This window comes from Monomorium pharaonis, chromosome 6 (assembly GCF_013373865.1).
Source record: "Monomorium pharaonis isolate MP-MQ-018 chromosome 6, ASM1337386v2, whole genome shotgun sequence".
NCBI classification, from domain to species: Eukaryota; Metazoa; Arthropoda; class Insecta; order Hymenoptera; family Formicidae; genus Monomorium; species Monomorium pharaonis.
Genome location: NC_050472.1, coordinates 2,304,049 through 2,323,884, shown reverse-complemented (window position 1 = coordinate 2,323,884; position 19,836 = coordinate 2,304,049). Strand labels below are relative to the sequence as shown.

General features: G+C 40.2%; 1 protein-coding gene across 7 annotated transcripts in view; it reads right to left on the bottom strand.

The window, feature by feature from the left end:
- LOC105831496 (sex determination protein fruitless) overlaps positions 1 to 19,836 on the bottom strand; it is a 59,078-nt gene that overhangs the window by 25,617 nt on the left and 13,625 nt on the right. For 2 of the 7 annotated variants that reach the window (XM_036287953.1, XM_036287954.1), the window contains one exon: positions 124 to 16,843. The exons of the other annotated variants lie outside the window; for them this stretch is intronic. In XM_036287953.1, the coding sequence (XP_036143846.1) occupies positions 16,530 to 16,843 (314 nt within the window). In that variant the 3' untranslated portion in view covers positions 124 to 16,529. Of the gene's footprint in view, positions 1 to 123; positions 16,844 to 19,836 lie in introns of those variants that run through there. 7 annotated transcript variants of the gene reach the window in all.

The following is a 19,836-nucleotide window of genomic DNA, read 5'->3' as shown; positions in this document are numbered from 1 at the left end:
ACAAGTCACTTTCAACTGTTGGCTTCCCGACACGACGCGGCGAGTCGCCCGGTCGCCGACGACTCGTGTTTCTATTCTCTCTCTCTCTCTCTCTCTCTCTCTCTCTTTTTTTCTCTTTTTTACTTTTCCGTTCTTATTATCTGACTTTTTCGTCATGTTACTCTGATTACGTTACTGTTATTTCTATGCCGTTTCAGTGCTGCTTTCGCTTTGTGGTTACTTGGATACTTTTTGGTTTGGCTCTTTTTTCGAGGGTCGCCGGATCCTTGGATACTCGGGTGAGGCATTCGACTTCGTGGAAGTCTCTCGGATTCCAGGATCAAGTCAAATCCTCGAATCCACGGATTCCAGAACTGCGGACGGGATCTCCGGGTCTTTGAATCTTTGGATTCTCGAATTCTTGGAAATTCAGAGATCTCTAGATCATCGAGTCCTAGGATCTTGAGACATTCGATCTTCGGAATCTTGAACCTACAGATACTCGGCTTCTCGAATCCTCGGATTCTAAGATCCCCGAGGTCTTGAGTCCTCTGGGAGTCGTCGGACATTTAACTCCTCGCAGATGCAAATAAGATCCCTCCGTATCCTTGGATCCTCCGATCTCGATCTCACTCTCGTTAATTTCGCGCGTTCGTCGTTCCTGAGTTCTTTTTAGTCGCTTGCTTCCCTATCTCTCTACGTTTCTTTTCTTTATCTTAAAAATCCTCCCCTCTTTCTCGCGAATTGTACTGTGTATGTATACAATTGTAAATGTGTTACAGCCTGAACGCGCGTTGAATCGAGTTACGAGACAGACAGAACGCGAGAAAAAATATTTTACAAAACGTAAATAATAAAAATTAAAAAAATCCCTCCTTGTCACCATGAGAAAAGTACCAGCGCAATAATTTGAAATATCGCTTTCCGTAATCGGATAAAGTGATATATTCGCGAAAATTGACGTACAGTGAAGGAAGAGTATTACGTTAGCCTATTATATAGGAAAGTAGCTTATATTAGCTGATAAGGATGTCATTATATTTCACGAAATAACCGGCGCCTTTGATTTTTGAAAAATCGATTACTCGTTACCGCGGCATTCCCTTTGAGGCGTCGCTGCTCTTTATGTATTGCAAGACATTGTATCGCTTAAATAAATTTAAATAAATTGAGTCGCGCGAGCTCATGTACTAAATAACTTCGTTGCTCTCGAGAGACGTTCTTCCTCTCTTTCTTTCTCCCTGTGCGCGAAAGGCGCGCTTAATAATTTTGTATTTAAAAACATGGAATTTCACTTTGTAAGAGGCGCGAGCTCTTACAGGCTATTTTCACAAATATCTGATATAAAAAAAAAAACGCGGCTATAACGAAGGAATAAATATTAAATTAAGCAACGCTTCGGGTTGGTAAGTTAAGCGAGCAACGCCGCCGCTCTCGTTTATTTAACACGAATTTTGCACTGCCTTCGTAAAACGACAAAAAAGTGGCTTACGATATATCCGGAAATAGCGAAAATTTTTGTCAAATTTCTTATTAAATAATAATATTAACTAAAATATCACAACTGAGAAGTTCACGTTTCAACATAAAAAACAAACCAAAATGTATCGCAACAGTTGTATTATCCATTTCTGTCCTTTTTTAAATATTTTTTCCCATTCTCTGCCTCTGTGTCAAGAAATTATTTCACGCAGTAATCTAATCGTTGGAAATGTAGTCAGTTTTCTGATATGCCACTGTCGTTCGATACGAAGAACATGCAAAATATCTGTTAAGGGTGCACCCAGTAACGGGGCCGCGATGCGTCGAAGATGTACACCGCGCGTCTTCGAACGAAGTGCAAACACTTGCCTCTCGACGCGATTGAAATGCGAGATGCTCGAGGCATACGACGAGAACGTGCGATTAAAGCGTCAGACACGTAAGTCCTCGTTAAACATCGATCCAAACTCCAAACCAGTGCGATTAATTAGAGAGAAAGCGTAAAACGGGCGTACAAGTTTTGTGCGTAAAAGCAAAGCGAGCTAACCGTAAAGGTTTTTCTCCCGGTATCGCGTTGATCCCTCGAGTGCTTGATAAAACATGCTACGAACAACTGATATGTCAACCTCGTATAAATAAAAAAAAATTTTTTTTAAATATCGTCGACCTACATTCGCTACAAAACTAATCAAATTTCTGTTTTTATTTCCTTATCCACGGCGTTTCTTCAGCAAGACAAAGTAAATACGTTCACCACAGACAGATTACAATTTCCACGAGACGTCCAAGAAATTAGGCGGTGCACCGCATGTCCGACATTACGCCGGTCGGGCTAATTAATTATTAAAACGATACGTATGCGCTAGACGACCGAAACAATTATACTCCCATATCCTAATGCACGAGCGAAAACGAGGTCGTTGTATTATTCAAGGGCACCAAATGGTTCTGTCTGTCCCGAAGTAGCGAGTGCCCGGCACCGAAATCTCAAACGGAAGAGATAGACCTGAAATGTAATGGAGCACTCTGCGAGGAGCGGTGCGGTGTTCCCGACTGCTCGCGTATGCGCGCGCTGCGTTGTACATAAACCCAATAATGGCGTGAAATCCCTCTGTCGCCGAGACGCATAGAACACCTCAGAACGTCAAATCCCTCTCTTCAAGCCCGCAGTCCTCAGAACCGTCAGAGCTCTCTCTGCTAATATTACGCTCTCTTGTTAAAACGAGCAATCTACCCGTTCTGCTTAATAACGAGAACGAAAATAAGTGTTGTACTCGTATATGAATCGAAAACAGAGAAAAGACGAGCACAAATATTCTCAGAGTTAGGAGACCGAAATGTATTTTTAAGGAAATGCATACAGCCGAAAGGAAAGCGGATGCAAAGTCCTTAAAGATAAAAGTCTGAAACAATATATAAGATAAAGCTGACGTTAAAGAATACTGACATTATATTCACTTCAAAGTATGAATAAAACTATTTTAATTCATTTTTACAAAGAGACGCGGACTGAGTCGAAAGTGATTTATTCCTGAACAGGCGACAGAGAAATGACACTCGAGGTGCTCCGTGATCTGGAAAAATGGAGTCCCTGAAAGCTCGCGACGCCATTCGGACTGATCAATATTCGTTTTTACGTGCCTCACTTAACGTATTTGCACGTACCCGGCATATCCACCGACAATCATAATGAAAATATAGGGTGTAAGAGAAAGAAAAATGCCTACATAGTATAAAAATCAATATAAAAATTTTATTTCAGTACATGGAAATATTTAATGTCCGCCGTTATCGGCTTGCGTTTACATTTATGTTTAGATCTTTAGATTTTGAAGTTTCCCTGCATCTTTAGCTTAGAATCTTCAAATCCTCATTTGTGTTTAAAAACATGTAAATAAAGTTAGAAAATTTTCACTAAAATATTCTCTTCAATTCTCAAAGAAATATGTTGCATGCAACACTACAGAACACCCTATAGAATGCTGTTTATTCTTGTCGGGGCGAGATCCGAATAGGCTAACTGAACTTCAACAAGAGACTCCATTCTGACGATACCCCCAAGCATGATATCGCGTGTTAACCCCTTGCAAACCGCCTTATTTTCGCGATGGTTACCCGTCACGTGCCACTTTATTTTGCTGCAAAGTCAGCAACGTGCGAAGCGAAGCACATTTTAAGGTAAAAATACAAGAAACCACCGGAAAAAGTTTTATGATTAAATTCACAGCAATAACTGTACAAGTAATATTAATCGCATATTAATCGTAGCTTGCGCGAAAGGTGAAACTGTACAATTTTATAAATTACCTTAATTTTATATTCCATGTATAGAAAATTATTAATTATTACCGTTAGCTTTTTACTACTCGGTTTTTCTGTTACTACAAACTAAAGAATTAGTCGTACAGAAAAAGTCTCCCTATATCGTAGAAAACTAAAGAATATTCGCGCATTGTATTTACACGTTGCCTACGCAAAATTACAGTGCATTCGGACGTGTCTCCCCCGATTACCCTGTGTTTACAAGCGTCACCTTATACGCAGCTACTCGGGGAAAATGGTGAGTGCCACAAAGAGTTAAAATCGCTGTCTACCCCCCTCAACAAGCCGATTGCCGCCGCGGTGTATCGTCGTATCGATCGGCTGCATTCACGCTAGCTTCCGTTCCCGATTAATGCGCGATTTAAATAATATTCGCGTGACGACGCGGGGGCGGCGGAGAAAGAAGGTGAAAGGTCACTCCGTGCTTCCGATCGATGAGAGGACCGAGGCCAAGAAAGGGTTCGCGAAACACAACGGAGACCAAGGGAATGAGGAAGGGGAGAACGAGGAGGAGGCACAGACGAGTGAAAAAACTTTCGTCGGTCCCGGCAACCGTTCGATTTTCAATGAAACCCGATCGCCCCCGCACTACTTTTTTATTTCCACTTTTCCGAGTTTCCGTGACGAGTGCTCGCGGAATGCAGCCGCGGCAACGACGTCCCGTCGACGCTGTAAAAAAAAGGCTTTGTACACGGCCGCTTTTTTATTATACATATACACAAGGTTGGGAGAGATTATTTTTAGATATACATGTGCATTTTTTGTCTCTTTTGTTAGTGCAGTAGCCTCGGTTAGATTCGGTTAGAAACAGTGTTTTTCAACCCTTTCTGCGCGATAGAAATGCCTCGAGATGCACGAGGAATCGATGGCACGTCATAGAGAGATCCAATCGCGGAAGTTGCATATCAATAGCTCAGAGAGAGTTAATTAGCATTCGGAATTTAATTATCAAACTATTTCGACAGAGCGGAGAACGTGGGATTTAAAAGAAATAAGATCTACCAATCAATTTCAAGTTCTTCTGTTATCGATATACCTCTTCCGCACAAAATTACGGTAGGTAATCCCTTTGATCTTGATTTCAATAAAACACGTAATATGATAGATACTGTACAAACTCGCGATGCATAATTATTTATGCCACAATTATCTCGCAAAACGCCCAAAACAAACTCAGCTACTCGTACATTCCTTTCTCGAACACCTTGTGTTGCTGCTACTTGCTTGAGATTTTCATTTCAATTAAAAATAGAAGAGATTATATAAAAGGTTTTAAAAATATAATCGCACGCGAATTTTTTTATTGGAATCAGATTTTTCAATAGAACAGAGGTTGAAAAACACCGAATTAGAATACGTTTCTTATGAAGGAGCGAAGGTGCATCAGTTGTTACGATTGTTTCGCGATTCGCATAAATTTAGATAAGGCCGAAACGTAAGAGCTAGACCAGAAAGAAAGAAAGAAAAGAGAAATGAGAAATTAAAGAGAGAGAGAGAGAGAGAGAGACAGTACGAATAAAAAAGATAAAGTAGGATTGAAAATGGCAAAGGCAAAGCACCTGTGTGTCGGAAAATGATAAATTTCAAGAATAAACTCCAAGTAAACGAGAATCTGTCCCCTTTGTCCGGAGGAAAAGTAAAACATAGTGCTCTTTACGCACACGCTGACGCGGATTATTTTGTTGCGGTTAGAAGAAAAAACAATAGAAAGACTCTCGCATTCCCTGACATGAACCACGAAAGCGCATATCCTCTCTTTCGGTTTTCTGGCAGAACCGAGCTCCTTTTCTCCAAAAAAAAATAACTGGATTCGAATATCAAATCGCAAGAGTATCCGACCGATAAAGCGTAAAATAACGACCGTGATTCGCGATGGGTTAGATTAAATAATCACTGTTTATTATTTCACAAATCTCTTTTTGTGGTACAAAAATATTACAATATTTGATCTGGTAACTTCTCGTCACCTCTGTTTACTCACTTAAATCTTAATAGTTGATACGCGCGTCAAACAAAATTTTTCCGATATCATTGTCTTTGTTAAATTGGTACTGAAACTACAACAGAAGAATCGAAGCTTCAATAGAAACTTCTATCATAGAAGTCGATCATAACAGATACGATTCGAGAAGCTAGAAAGAGTCAAATCTTGGAATTCTGCCATTTAGTTTCACAAGCCGGATATCGAAAGATTCAAAGACATCCAAATTCGAACGTTTCATATCCGAATATGTCAATCCATAAATTCTTGCAAGATAATACTTTGATTCATTATGATATCTAGTTAAAAATTCACTGTGTGCGTTAAAAATTAAACGACGCAAAAATTTGGTAACGCAAAATTTTGTTTGGCGCGTGCATATAAAAATCCTATTCTCTAAGTACACAAACATTAGCCTCGAAGGTGGTTAATTAAATACTTACGATAATTGCATTAATCTACGTTGGCGCATAGGCAGGCATTTTTATGATACGATTTTCTATGAAGGAGAAAGGGATAGGATGAAGGTTCACAGAACAAGCGCGATGGTCAACGCAGTAGGCCCTGACAGCATCGTTATCGTGAGTACCTTCTTCGTCAAGATTGTCAAAACGAAAAATGTAAGTTCTGACGTGAACAATATTCGTGATTCAGCGAAAAGTCGTATTTAAATATTTACGACACACACACGCACACACACGCACGCACACACACACACACACAGGCGATGTCGCGAATCGAATCGTTTTCTGCATTGAGTTCTCATCGTTCGATGCGAATTTAATGTACAGATGCACTCTAGCCTCGATTTACCGAATGTTATTTAATTCTCATGCCATTTATTTATAATTATTCAATTTCTCGAAGATATCTTGTATCAAAGATCAATGAAATGTCTGAGGGAAATCCAAGTTCCATCCAGATTTGATGATCAAGTAACAGAATTTTTCTACAATGATGAAGGATTCAAGCACATTCAGATAAAATCGGTGAATCCTAGTGTCTAGTCAATGATTATTTTCTGTTTCGTACTTTTAATAAAGTAACATTGAACATAAACGATAATCTTCCAAAAATATTTGAACTATGACAAACTTTGCGTGTGATCAATGTCGCATGATTAGAACGAGAAGAGATGTCCAACTATTATGGATATATGTCGCAGACTGCGCGTGATAACGTGTCCAGATAGCGTGACACTATGTATATTTTAGCTTTCGAGCGGAGGAATCGATGTACTACCGACAATATCAATGTTTCTCCTGCTTGCAAAATAGCCACAGATTATTATCGAACTGCGAAATTAACGTCCGGAAATGAAGTTCGATGGCGCAATCCTGATTCGACCGTCGCCACGATGATCTTGATTCGACCCGTACGAGTGACGTTGATCGATGATACCAAACTATTATTACGCGTTGCATTTTTATTGATATCTGCGATTGTATGCGAATCAATCTACGTGTAAAGAGCAAACTGCCAACTTATGTAAATTATATTAGCGTATGCATAAATGATTTCCTGTTTGCGTCATGTCGATCGAGAGTTTTGTAATGCATCAATTGGAAAACGTTGCAGAACTAGGGCTTTGACGAAGGAAAGATCGGATGAACGATTAAATAAGCCGCTCCGAAAATAGCTCTTCAAGGTCGTCAAAAATGCTTTCACCATAAACGACATCGCGTTTTAGAGCGTGCGCTCTTTAACGATAGCTCTTTGTGGAAAGTCGAAGCTACCGAAATCATGTCGAATTCCGTCAAAAATTCTCGGTGCATTAGCGCCGGATTTTCCACGGGATAAAGTCGGTCCTCGTCGAAAATTTCCCATCGCTTCCACTTTTATAGCCCGAATTTTCGGCGCACGTACCAGCATGCCAATATACATACATATGTATATTTATTTACTCTGGTATACTCTCTTTCTTTGTGCAGTTTACGCATACCGAAGATATGCAAAAGCGCACATATCAGACCGTATTTTTGCCAAGATTTCTGATTATTCTTAACAATTCGTGTATCGCAATCTGATGTTTCGCGCACGAATGATAAAAAGCACAAAATGCTCGAGCACATTACAGCTTTTTCAATTTTTGTTCTTACGTTAGTACATTGTAAATTATATTTAAATTTATAAAAGTTAATTCCCAAAAAATTGAAAAGAACAATGATAAAATTAAGATGCTTAAAAACCATAAGCCTTCGAGATATACGTGAAATAAATAAAATTCTGAAATACAATCTTAAAATAATAAAAAAATTTGTAAAATAGTAAAAACTAGAAAAATGCAGGTAATAAATAAATTTACTAGAAAAGATAAAAATTCTACTATTTCATGTCACGATTAAAGTTCCGCGTGTCTTTCGAGGGAAAGAGCCAGAACTTGGAAAGCAGATAGGAGGGACGGATCGGAAAAGACAGACGGCTGCGCGTATTAAGTGTAACAAGCAAGCGTCTATTCGTAGCGTGATTATTTCCGAGACTTCGAAACTGATTTTATCAAGGGGGGGGGGGACGTAACACAACCCTTACAATCACCGAGCAGGGGCTCGCTCGCTCGCTCTTGCCAGGCGCGTTCGCATGATGATTTATATCGAAATCGCGAGGCACGAACGTATTTAAATACCTAGCGGGCCGACGGTGGGCGTCGCACGGAAGTGGAACCAGTCGGAAGTGGAAGTATTCCTGCACAAACGCTCAAGACAAAGACGAATGAGGCGGATGCGGTTTGGCTCTGCTGGAAATTACGTGGCCCGGGCGTTGTTTGTATAACGCGAGCCGTCCGTAAATGAGACGCCAATTTTCCCGGCCCTGGCTGAACGAGCGAGATTATCGGAAGAGCTAATTCGATCTTGTTGATCGTACAGCGAGAGACGAGGTGCGCGAGTTATGAATAAGGAGATCGTTCTTCGCCGGAACCGGAATTAATTGCCTTAAATCGCATTGGAACTTGACAAGATGCACCCGCTCTTCGTGTCGTCTATCGGTCGTCCCACATCGATCCAAAAAGCATGCAACTTAGCCAGACAAGTTAATTGTCTCTCTGTCTCTCTATCTCTCTCTCTTTCTCTCTCTCTCCTTCTCTTCTCAAACCTACTTCAATAACAGGATTTCACCGAAAGGCCAACATCACGCTACAATTCTGTCTAGTCAAAGAGTCAAATTTAAATAATCGTCAAGCGTTCACGTTAAACTCTAATGGGCATCTGTAGATAAATTGTATACGATGGCAGCAAGGGAACTGGAAGGGTCATCGAATTCTCACTCCGATACTCCACAGTATCCTCTTTACAAACTTTACAAAGTTAGGGGTTCGACCTAGCAGCCGCTACCATCATCCCTTGCACAAGCATCCCTCAGCTCGTAGGGATGCAAGCAAGGGCGGAGGCGAGCGGCGCGGCAGCCAGCTGCCAAGCATCGCCGACCGATGCTGCAACAGGGAGAGAAAGAGGGAGCGAGATAAAGGACAGAGGGCGGAGGTACGTGTGCAAAAGAGACAGAAAGAAAATGGGGACTGAGGGAAGGACAGAATAGCGGAGGGGATACTCGGAGAGATTTATTATGCAGAGGAGAGTGAGAGAAACGGGCGCGAGCCCTTTCGGAGCTTAACACACTTTGTAGCGGGCGCTGCGCACGTAAGTTGTCTCTATTTTTCGGCCCGCAACGTTGATATACGCGCGAAGGGAGTATACACCGGTTTATATTCTGAATAATGAATCCAAATGTATATCTCGGCGAAACTTTTATCTCTTCCCATCTTATTACACACACCGATGTAGATAATATATAATAAAATTTATTAAAATTAATGCTCAGCACTTTTTTACTTTGTCCGTAGAATATGACGTAAATATAACGCACCGAAGAAATGTCCCGTTAAAACGCGCGTAGCTGTCTAAACACACGAATTAGAAATGTAGATACTTAGAGATTATGAATATAGATGCTTAAAGACGCGCAGTCTAAAAAATTGCTCGTGCTAACAACGCCCAATCTTCGCGCCGTGTGGAACCCGATATTCCCTCTCATACACCGGCATCGATCACCGCGCTGTGCCAGAAAGAGCCGTCAAGGAGGAGGGATGCAGGAGGGGCAGAGACGAGGAGACGCAGCAGCCGCTGGAAGACGAGCGGGGAGGAGAAGAGGAGGGCGAGGGGATGCAACGACGGGAACAGGAGAGAACAGAGTGTATTTCCCACCCTCCATTGTGCGCGTCTCTCCTCCATATCTCTCTCTCTCCCAGTACGTTCGACTAAACTGCATATATGCTGAGGAGTGTAGCCACATGATCTATGTACGTGGATTCAACACAGTGGCCCATTCGGTATGGTATTGCTACAAGATTTCGTGTCTCCCTCAGCGAATGACGATCATGCGCGAGAAACGACTCGTACCTTCCTCTTTTATTTTCCTCTTTTTTTTCTTATTTTCCGTTGAACCAGGTGCCGCACTAAATTCACACGTGGCTGCCGAGGAAATATTTGCCGCGAGCGTTACACATATATTTCCATCGAACGAGAAAGCATCTTTCCAAAATCTCTCCATCTCTACTTAAACTTGAGCCGAGAAACTGAAGGTATTTTTTCCACGATAAAACGTAAAATGGTTTGTTGCTGTGTAATTTTGCACACTGTCTATATTTATTAAATTGAAGAAACACGCTATGCAAAATCTCTAAAAAATTTGAGAACCAACGCTTTCGGAATCCAAAGTTTTAAAGGTAGTACATCAAAAAATTACCTATGGAATTATTTTTCGTCCGTAATCTAACAGTCGGAGCATGACTTACTCTATGTATAACGTAATTGTGGTTAATTCTCAATTGTCCCGATGAAATCGTTTATTGCAAATTGTGTCGCGTGAATTTCGAGGAGCAACGAAACTCCGACGCTACAAACTTTCCTGATACGATTGATTTCCAGAGTACCACTCGTAAGACCGTTGGAACTTCATTTCGAGTATTCCTGTCAGTGGCTATACAGTAGCTATGCTGTGCTACAGATCTGTGGAATACGTACCGTCTGTTCGAAGACAATACCACAACCCGAACATGTAACCACTTAAGACACAAGGGAGGGTTGATTGAACTGCACGGAAATGGCGATAACGAGGATATCACGATATACGTAAAGAGAATATTCCATATTCAGTTAAACATTTGGTACTAACAATGATCAAATGCATTTAAATTATTTAATAACATAGAGAATGGTTCTAAGCATCAAAGATTTTCAGCGTGTGCCAGCATAAAGAGTTTACATGTCTATAAAAACATGTAATAATTACATGTAATAAAAACAATAATGTGCTCATACATAAAAATATATAGGAAAGTGTTTTTTTGTGATCACAATATACATGGAAAGAACAATTTTGCTATATGATTTAAAAATTTAGCTAGGTTCTGTGTGTATAGACACAGTTTAAAAAATAATTTTTTTTTAAGTATTAAAATAATTATGTCGGACGCTCAAACTGGTTGCTAGAATGTCAAAACTTTTTTACAACATTCAAAAAATTAATTCAACAGAATCAATTAAAAAAGTTTTTTAGATACTTCAGCAAAACCGTTCTTTTCATATAGCTACAAAAAGGAAATAATTGAAAAAAAATTTGCAGATAAATTTTCGGAGATTTATAATAAAGGTGCACGCTGTAAGTCGTTAAAAAAATAAAATAGGTATACGAACAAAGTAAAGCTCTAAAACTTTGACTGTTTTATAGAGATATCCATAGAAGAACGTTTCTCTTGAACTAAAAATCTCACAGTTAATGGCCCGACGCGATCAGGAGAGTTTCATGAGATTCGCGCCAAGTTTCTAGTCCTTCGAGCGAGCTCTCAAGGACGTATCGGCGGAAGCCAGCGGCGGCTCTGATTTCTCCTCCATTGGTTAAGCCAACCATCGGGGTTTAAAGTAAGCACGAGCGCGAAAGACGAAAAGCCTCTTGTCGTGTGCTCGAGAAACGAAACTCTTTGCGAGCGGAGCACAGATCGAGGCGCACCTCCACCCGCTGATCCTCTTATTGAGGACACCATCCTGTGCCTTCATCCTCGAACCACCACCACCACCACCACCACCACCACCTCACATCCAACTGTCGCGAGACGAACGTGCGTTCGTGTAATAAGGGCGAGAAGATATGCCGGTAAGAAGCTTATCGTCGGGAAAGGACCTCGTTCTTCGGACGAGTGCCACGCTCGCTCTTCCGCCTGTGCATGAGAATATTAAACAACCGATACGTCTCGAGAGCAGAAAGAAAGCTATAATACGCCGTTTCGCCGACGGAGCTGCTTTATTCGATGATCGATCGAGGTCAAGAATAAGTGCGGTGAACGGAACGAGTATCGGTGAAAGAACTCCGCGAGATAGTGATTTTAGAGGCGACAATGGAATCGAGGCGCAATAGAGAAAACGAGCGAGGGAGCGGGGAGAAGTGGAGCTTAAAGCGGAAAAAGAAACAAACAGGTCGGAAACAAAACCAAGTAGGAGAACTTCACAAGTTGCACGACTTAAGTGGGATAACCGAAGTAAAAATTTACGACGTAAAGATTGTATAGATTTGCGAGAAAATATCGAAGAATTATTAATAGCCCGTGATATTTTAATTGAGAGTGATTCCCCGAGCGCGTAAATTATAAAATGTGTTTAACAGCATCGCGAAAATAAAGTAGCGTCCCACTGTTGTGGTAAAAATCATTAACGTTGGAACGCGACGCGCGCTGTTGATCGTTAAAATGATAAATGTAATGAAACTTCAGATAAGATAAGAGCCTCTAGTCAACGAATTACGTACGACAAGTACTAATAGTTCTCTCACATGAATTGTTCGCTAAATCTAAACATAGCTAAACAGATATGTTTTTGTAAATTCATAAAAGTTTACAATTTTATAAAAATATCCGATCGGAAAAACCAGAAAGAACACCGCAACAGATCGATGGAATCGAGGACGGAAGACATACTGCGAGAGTAATTAGGGTAATGAAGGGCGGGCTGTATAATTAGATGCAACGATGGATCGATGGACCGAGCTATTGCAGGAGGGATGCAAAATGCCGTTGAGCTTTTTATCGCTTAACCGTGGAGCAAGAGGGAGAGAGAGAGAGAGAGAGAGAGCGCCCTTTGACCATGCTGCGGCAGGGAAAGTCTCGCGTAATACTAATTTCCATTTGGACCCTGCCGCCCGGGCTAATGCAGCGACGCCATTCATCCATCCATCGCTTTACCACGTCACCCAGAGAGAAAGAGAGAGACAATTTTCCACCGTTAAAGGTCGGAAAGTTATGATACCGAGGTGCCGTGCCGAAACACGACATTTCTCGTGTCCTGCGCGAGATATAGCGCAGCAGGCTCCGCCACGTTACGGCTGCACGTCACGGCCAACTTGTGGAGATTAATATTACCAGATCCGAATTGTCGCCCCGGCTACGTGTCCTCCTTGTTAGAGAAGAGACGGAGACAGAGTTTGCGGATTCAAGAATCCGTGCCATTCGTAGATCCTACACGCGAGAGTATCAAATTCCGCATACAAACGTACCGAGGAGTTCCGGCACGGCAGATGCATACAGAGTGCAAGCTTTTAATATTTACAGATCGTTTCTCCGAAGAGGCAATTTCGACGTATGATCTAACAGAAACTAAGACGATGAATGAAAAGAAAATATAACGTTGTAGCACGAGATAAGAATAGAAATGGAAGAATAATAAATATAAATAAATAAACGATACAAAAGGCGAAAGGCAAAATTTGTTTTAAAGAAATGATATCGGACATGCGAAATACATATCACCTATGTCACTATTTGGCAAGGGGACATTACAATGGTTTCCAATCCGTTTGATTCTCAAGTACGACCGCATGTCATGTTGCGTTCATGGAATGACGTTTGTTTGTCGTTAGCCCGACAGCCACGTCGGAAAAACAGTCGATATGTCATTGACATAGCTCTGCGAGCCCGAACTTTTGCAATTTTTACTATCACTTGGCGCAATCGATGCGGGTCTACCTTTGACTAGCGAAAAATGTTGGTACTTTACGGGAAGGATACAATTTAAGATCTGAGAAAGTAAAGTTGCCGAAATTAGAATTTAAGAATTTAAACATCTTAAAATTTCGAGCAATTCAAGTTTTCAAGTTTGAATATACATATTAAAACATAGTCGTATAAAGTTCCAAGTGTTTAACGGTAATAAGAACTCAGAACGGTAATAAGAATAAAAGATCAGATTTCCAAAACTTCATCCTACTAAAGACCCGACTCCAGGTGAATGAACTAGAAATGCCTCGATAACAAAAGAGAAATAAAAATGAGCGAGTTAATAAATGAATCACTCGGCAAACCGTGTCTTATGATTACTGTTCACAATCAAAGTAAGTGGCTCGGTTGTAAGTGAATTCCACGCTCCCGAGAGTTTTGCGCCTTCATTTTTTGCCCGTTCCGGAAACCATGACGGTGCCAGAACGCATCCGCTCGACGAGAGACGAAACGAGACGACGTTTGTTTGTTGCGTAACGCGTGTGGGTGAGCGTGGAAAGAGGAACAAAACACGCGTTACCACATGAAACTGCGGTGTCGCTTTGTCGGGAAAGAACAGATAGCAAAAGTTCGTCGCGCCGGTCGCGCGAGAATGTTTCGAAAAAGCGCGACACCGTCGAGGAATTCCCTCGGGGAACCGACGAGGACAGAGAATTTCAATAACTGCGAGATGTTGCAAGTACGGGAGCGACCTTGTTACACTTAATCCTGTAGAGCTGCGTGGAAACTTCGGCTAATCCTACATAATGTTCTTTTCGCGGATTTTTGAGAAGGCTAAAGGTTTTCGTGAGATAGCAGCTATGTCCATGAGTTTTGGCGGAACAAAAAAGGATGGACGATTATCTAAAACAGTATTTTGAGTTTACAAATACTAGAAAAAAAATCTTGGAAACATACTTGCTCGATCTACGCCCGCTATTGGCGCGAATTCAATGGCTCAAGAGCTAAAAGTGTCGCATCTGCAAATAGAGAAAGAACATAGGTAAAAAAAAAAAAAAAAAACTGGCTCGACGCCATTCTGATCCAAAGAGCCATGACGAACGAGAACGACGCAGATGGAGAAAAAAAGGATAGGTGTGTTACATAACGACGTACAAGGGCTATGAACGTATGACCATGCACTGCCTAAGGGAAGTATCGCATCGCTTATTATAATTACTATCGTATTATGATTATTTATCTCGTGAAAAGCGATTTATCATTGTACTTAAGCAAAAGGCACCACAAGTGAGCTCCTTAAGAAGCCTGTTCTCTCTTTTTTTCTTCTCGTAACAGCCTATGGGCCTGCGGGACTAGTTTCATCATGACTATTTTTGAGCCGCAACAGCTCACACAGAAATCAGTCTTCGACGTGATTCACAACCTACGTCATATAAATATAATATACGTATAAATATATAGATTTTTACGTACACGCGTCGAAGAATGTTTTGCATCATCTTCCTGTAGGCAGATCGATCGCGCTGTTTTCGAAATAATAAAAAAAAATCACTCGACTTACCATTATTTTTGCACACCGTTCTAATGTAAGAGAGATTGTTGAATTTTACGTAACGCTAAACATATCATCACGTCGCACACATATACGATCTAATGAAGATCCCAGGACAATCAGAACAGGTGCAAAATCATTTGCGACGCGTGCGTATAAAAAAGTATGTAATACCATTTAGATCATATATTTTTGCTGCGCGTCTGCAGACGTAATACAGACGGGTCGTCGAAGATGCTGGAGTCCGAAAATCCAGGAATTCGAAAGTCCTAGCGTCCGGGGACGCAGGTTTCAAGGGAAGATCCTACACGCCGCGAGATTCCCGGAGCCATGGAACGGTCCGCGAACACTCGGGCGTGACACGGAAATGACGAAAGGGAGGACGCGATTACGAGATCGGGGGAGAATCTGTAATCTTGAAGGAACGTTACTCGTCTTCCGTATTTCGGAGTAATATGATGATGTTCGGACGTTCAGCAGGAGGTAGAACAGGAATGAAGTTTTTTGTACTCGACATTACTTTCACTGAGATCTCCAGCTATACTGATTCTACGAACACTCCGCTATACCTAAGGGAATCAGCTTGTCTCAGATAAGAGAAAGAGATTCCCGCATCTTATTCATTAGAGTTAAATACTTAAGAGCTAAAACGCACAAGAATAAATATATTTTATAGTTTAAATAATACTCTAAATGAGAGAAATACGTAAGCGCACACGATGTAAACGTCACGTACAGCTTATGCGACGAGGAGGGCCCTTCGTACGACATATCGACCGTAGCGATTAATGCTAATTAATTGAGAAATGGGCACAAGATTTATATGGTATATGGTATTAATATATGATAGTTCTTGGCACAGAACACATGCGCGCAAAGCTATGCTTTATACATGATAGAAAAATAAATTATGTGTGTAGAGGATATGCGTGCGCGACGATTCATGAATCGTAGGATCCGTGCATCCGAGGAAAGATTCATTTAAAAAAAAATCCAAAGATGAACGGATCTATCGAAAGATACAATCCTGCAACTTGCTATCTCTTTGGCGCGAAGCGGATCGTTGTATTCATGGATAGGAGATAAAATTTAAGTTATTCTAGTACTTTAATTGTATCCTTTCCGATAAGAAATCGAAATTCCTGACAGGAGATAATCGATTCAAAGATCCTCGCGCTATCCGCGGTTAATATATTTTGCACATGGACATACTGTGTGTTTATGCGACGCAAGAGTTACTAAGTTAAGTAACCCGGCTCGGATTTTGCTAAAAAATGTTTGTGCTCCATGCGCAGAAACGATGACGCGAAGGTGCCCTCCCGTGCGCCATGTTTCAACTTAATGTGCCTTTTCAAATTGTCAGACCTGGTCAACGACATCATACATATGTGACATACGTGCTTGTCGGGGTTGTGCGATTTCATGTGCTTTTTTATGTTGGCTACGCTCTTGCCGCACAGCTTACAGCATTCCATACCGATCTGCGAGTGCCCTAACTTATTGTGACTGTCTTTACTTATATCCTTTTCTTTTTTGCAAGTCCTTGTCGTTCCTGGAATACAAGGTCCCGTTTCGATGAATTCGTCATAATTTATTAACGATGCCAACTGTGTCTACTAGTATCATCCCAAAATACGTAGAGATGGTCGATTCGACGTTATCAATTCCTTTATTTCTTTGCGCAATGTTTAATATAATGTCTTTCCAACAACTTTTTAATTAAATTTAAGAAAAGTTATATGCAAAGTTGTTTCTACAAAAAAAATAGTGTCCAAAAATACAAAATGTTTTTATGAAATAAAATATTCCAAAATTAAATGTTGAATCCTGTTTTATTATCACAATTATCAAGTGCCATTAACAATGTAAATATAATAGCCTTCTCTTGAAAAATATTCAAAATGCAAATATTTTATTACGGTTTTTATTTCATTTTTTCGCCGTAAAATGCAAAAATTATATAAATATTATACAAATAATTCAATTGCAATGTGCAATTTTTCTCGAAAAAGAAAAAAAAATTTTTTTTTAAGCAAATATTTTGGATAAATGTTATTTCGTTGTTCGACACAAATGATAATGTTTAAGTATTAATAAAATTAATCTAATTGATTGTTACAAAATATCAAAAATTTCTATTGCAAACATATAATATTATTCTAATCCGTGAGATTAAAGTTTATTTTGTTGATTTTCTAAGAATCTTTTTTCACTAATTAACAAAATTTTTATTTTTTTTTAAGTTTTACTATTTTAACACAAAATATTATTATTGTGAAAAAAATATTTCGGACGATAACGTTAAATAGAACATCCTTTATACTTCCCATAAGTCACACTCTACGTCAAATGGTTGCAGAGAAGAGGGAATTCTCTCAATTACTTTCAAAATCAACGAAGATATCATAACGAACATCACACTCGTATTTATACAAGGTAATATACTTAATGGAATTGCTTGATTTTCTTTCTCTCTCCCTCTCTCTCTTGTTTTTATAAGCGCTGGGAAAATATATGAAAATCTTGCTTATTAAAAAAAAATAGTATAGACATAAAAAAACAAAAGTAGATATATAGGACATAATAATTTTAAAAAATTAAAACTCTTTCGCGCTTATCGAAACAAGACAGAGAATCGATCAATTCCATCGAGGACTTCGCCCCGTGCTCTTTCTCATCTATAATTACCTACTCGTAGCAAATGTCAATACCAATGTAAAAAGCGCAATTCTACTGTCATCTCATCGCGTTCCAAGAAACTAAAGATACTGTCACAATACAGTACAGGAGAGAAAGAAAGGAGGAAAGAGACGTCAAACTTGAAATACGAAAAGAAAACCGAATGGAAAATAAACATTCAAGTGTGAGAACTTCAGTAAGGAGATCGCCGATTCGTCTCTACGGTAAATGCACAGTCTGCGGAGATCGCGATACGGACTATCGACTTTGTCCCCAACTCTTAAACGCCGCCTATACATAAATTGCTCCGTCGGAGATCAAACGCGCGCATCTCGCGGCCACTGGCAACTATTGCATAATGCAGCTCGTGCAAGATTTCAGTTAACTAGATATAATATGAATATGCAATCAAGAAGTACGTAATCTAGTAACTATCAACAACGATAGCAGTGACGACGGCGACGACAATAACGACGACGACGACGACGACGACAACGACGACGACGACGACGACGACGAGATCGCTACGACGTCGAGGATGTGAAAGATAAACAAGAAACAGCGTTAGCAACAGAGTCTATTTTACTCGCGTATGTTTCTTCGGAAATAATCATTAGAAGGAAAAATGAAAGAAGCCTAGAGTTACGAGTTTTTCTGCTGCTGCTGTCTACTGCCGCTACTAGCGACTATTATTAATGCATTGACGATGCGCAGTGAATAAGAGTCATGTGACTATAAATAAGCGATGACGTATTAATGTGAACAAACGATAGAAGAACATTTCGCGAAAAGTTACCTCATAAGTTCGCCAATTAGAGGTTTTTTTTATAGATACATGTGAAAAGTCGGATGGTCAAGTCAGAAAGAATCCGCAAAGTCTAAAATCTCAAAATCTAATTCATACATCTTAATCTCTCTAATTTTAGAACAGGTTTTCGGAATTATCAGATCCTCGGATCCTGCGCTCTTGTATAATCGCGTTAACCTTCATATGCATCTCGTGGTATCAAGTAACGTAACATAGGAAACGTCTTACGTAACGGATTTTTTTTCCCCGCGGCCGGCAACTTTATTAACGCAAACGACGGATTGCGCAACGAGATGCACAACGACTGCACATTTTGCTGCTAATATTCTCGTTCACTCGTATAGATCGAAACGAACAGCGCAAGAGAGACGTGAGAATATAAGATCAAGATCGCCAGGCACGGTGACGCAAGATACGGCAAAAGGGTACATAAGAGAATAGGAAATAAAAAACAGCACATAAAGACATGCACAGAGAGTCCCGCCATGGAAATTGCATATACGCGTACGTCTGCGACCGCACGTGCACGCAGAGTACGCATATATGCTGCATATATACAATATATATTTATATATATATATATATATATATATATATATATATATATATGTCTTATATATAATATATATGACATAAGTAAGTATATATACATGTCATCTCGCACACACTACACACACTTGCACGCATTCACGCAAATGGAGTTCGTTAATGTGGCATCACGCATACACACGCACACGCGCCACGTGCACGTGTAAGAACAGCGAGATGAACTCAGCCAGTCGCACCCACACACCATCGCAATCTCGGACACGGATTAAAAAAAAAAGAAAAAAGATATAGGAGTACAGTCCATTTGCTGATACCATGTCCCAAACCAACGAGTTTTGTTATGTTTTATTTCTTTCTGTATATATATTAACACACGTAAAATTAAGACTACCACAATGACGTAGCAAATGCACGATACCATCACCACAACACCAAGGGTTCATGTAATATACATATGTAGTCAGATATATATACAGACATACAAACTTGAGATATTTGTCTCAAAGCGT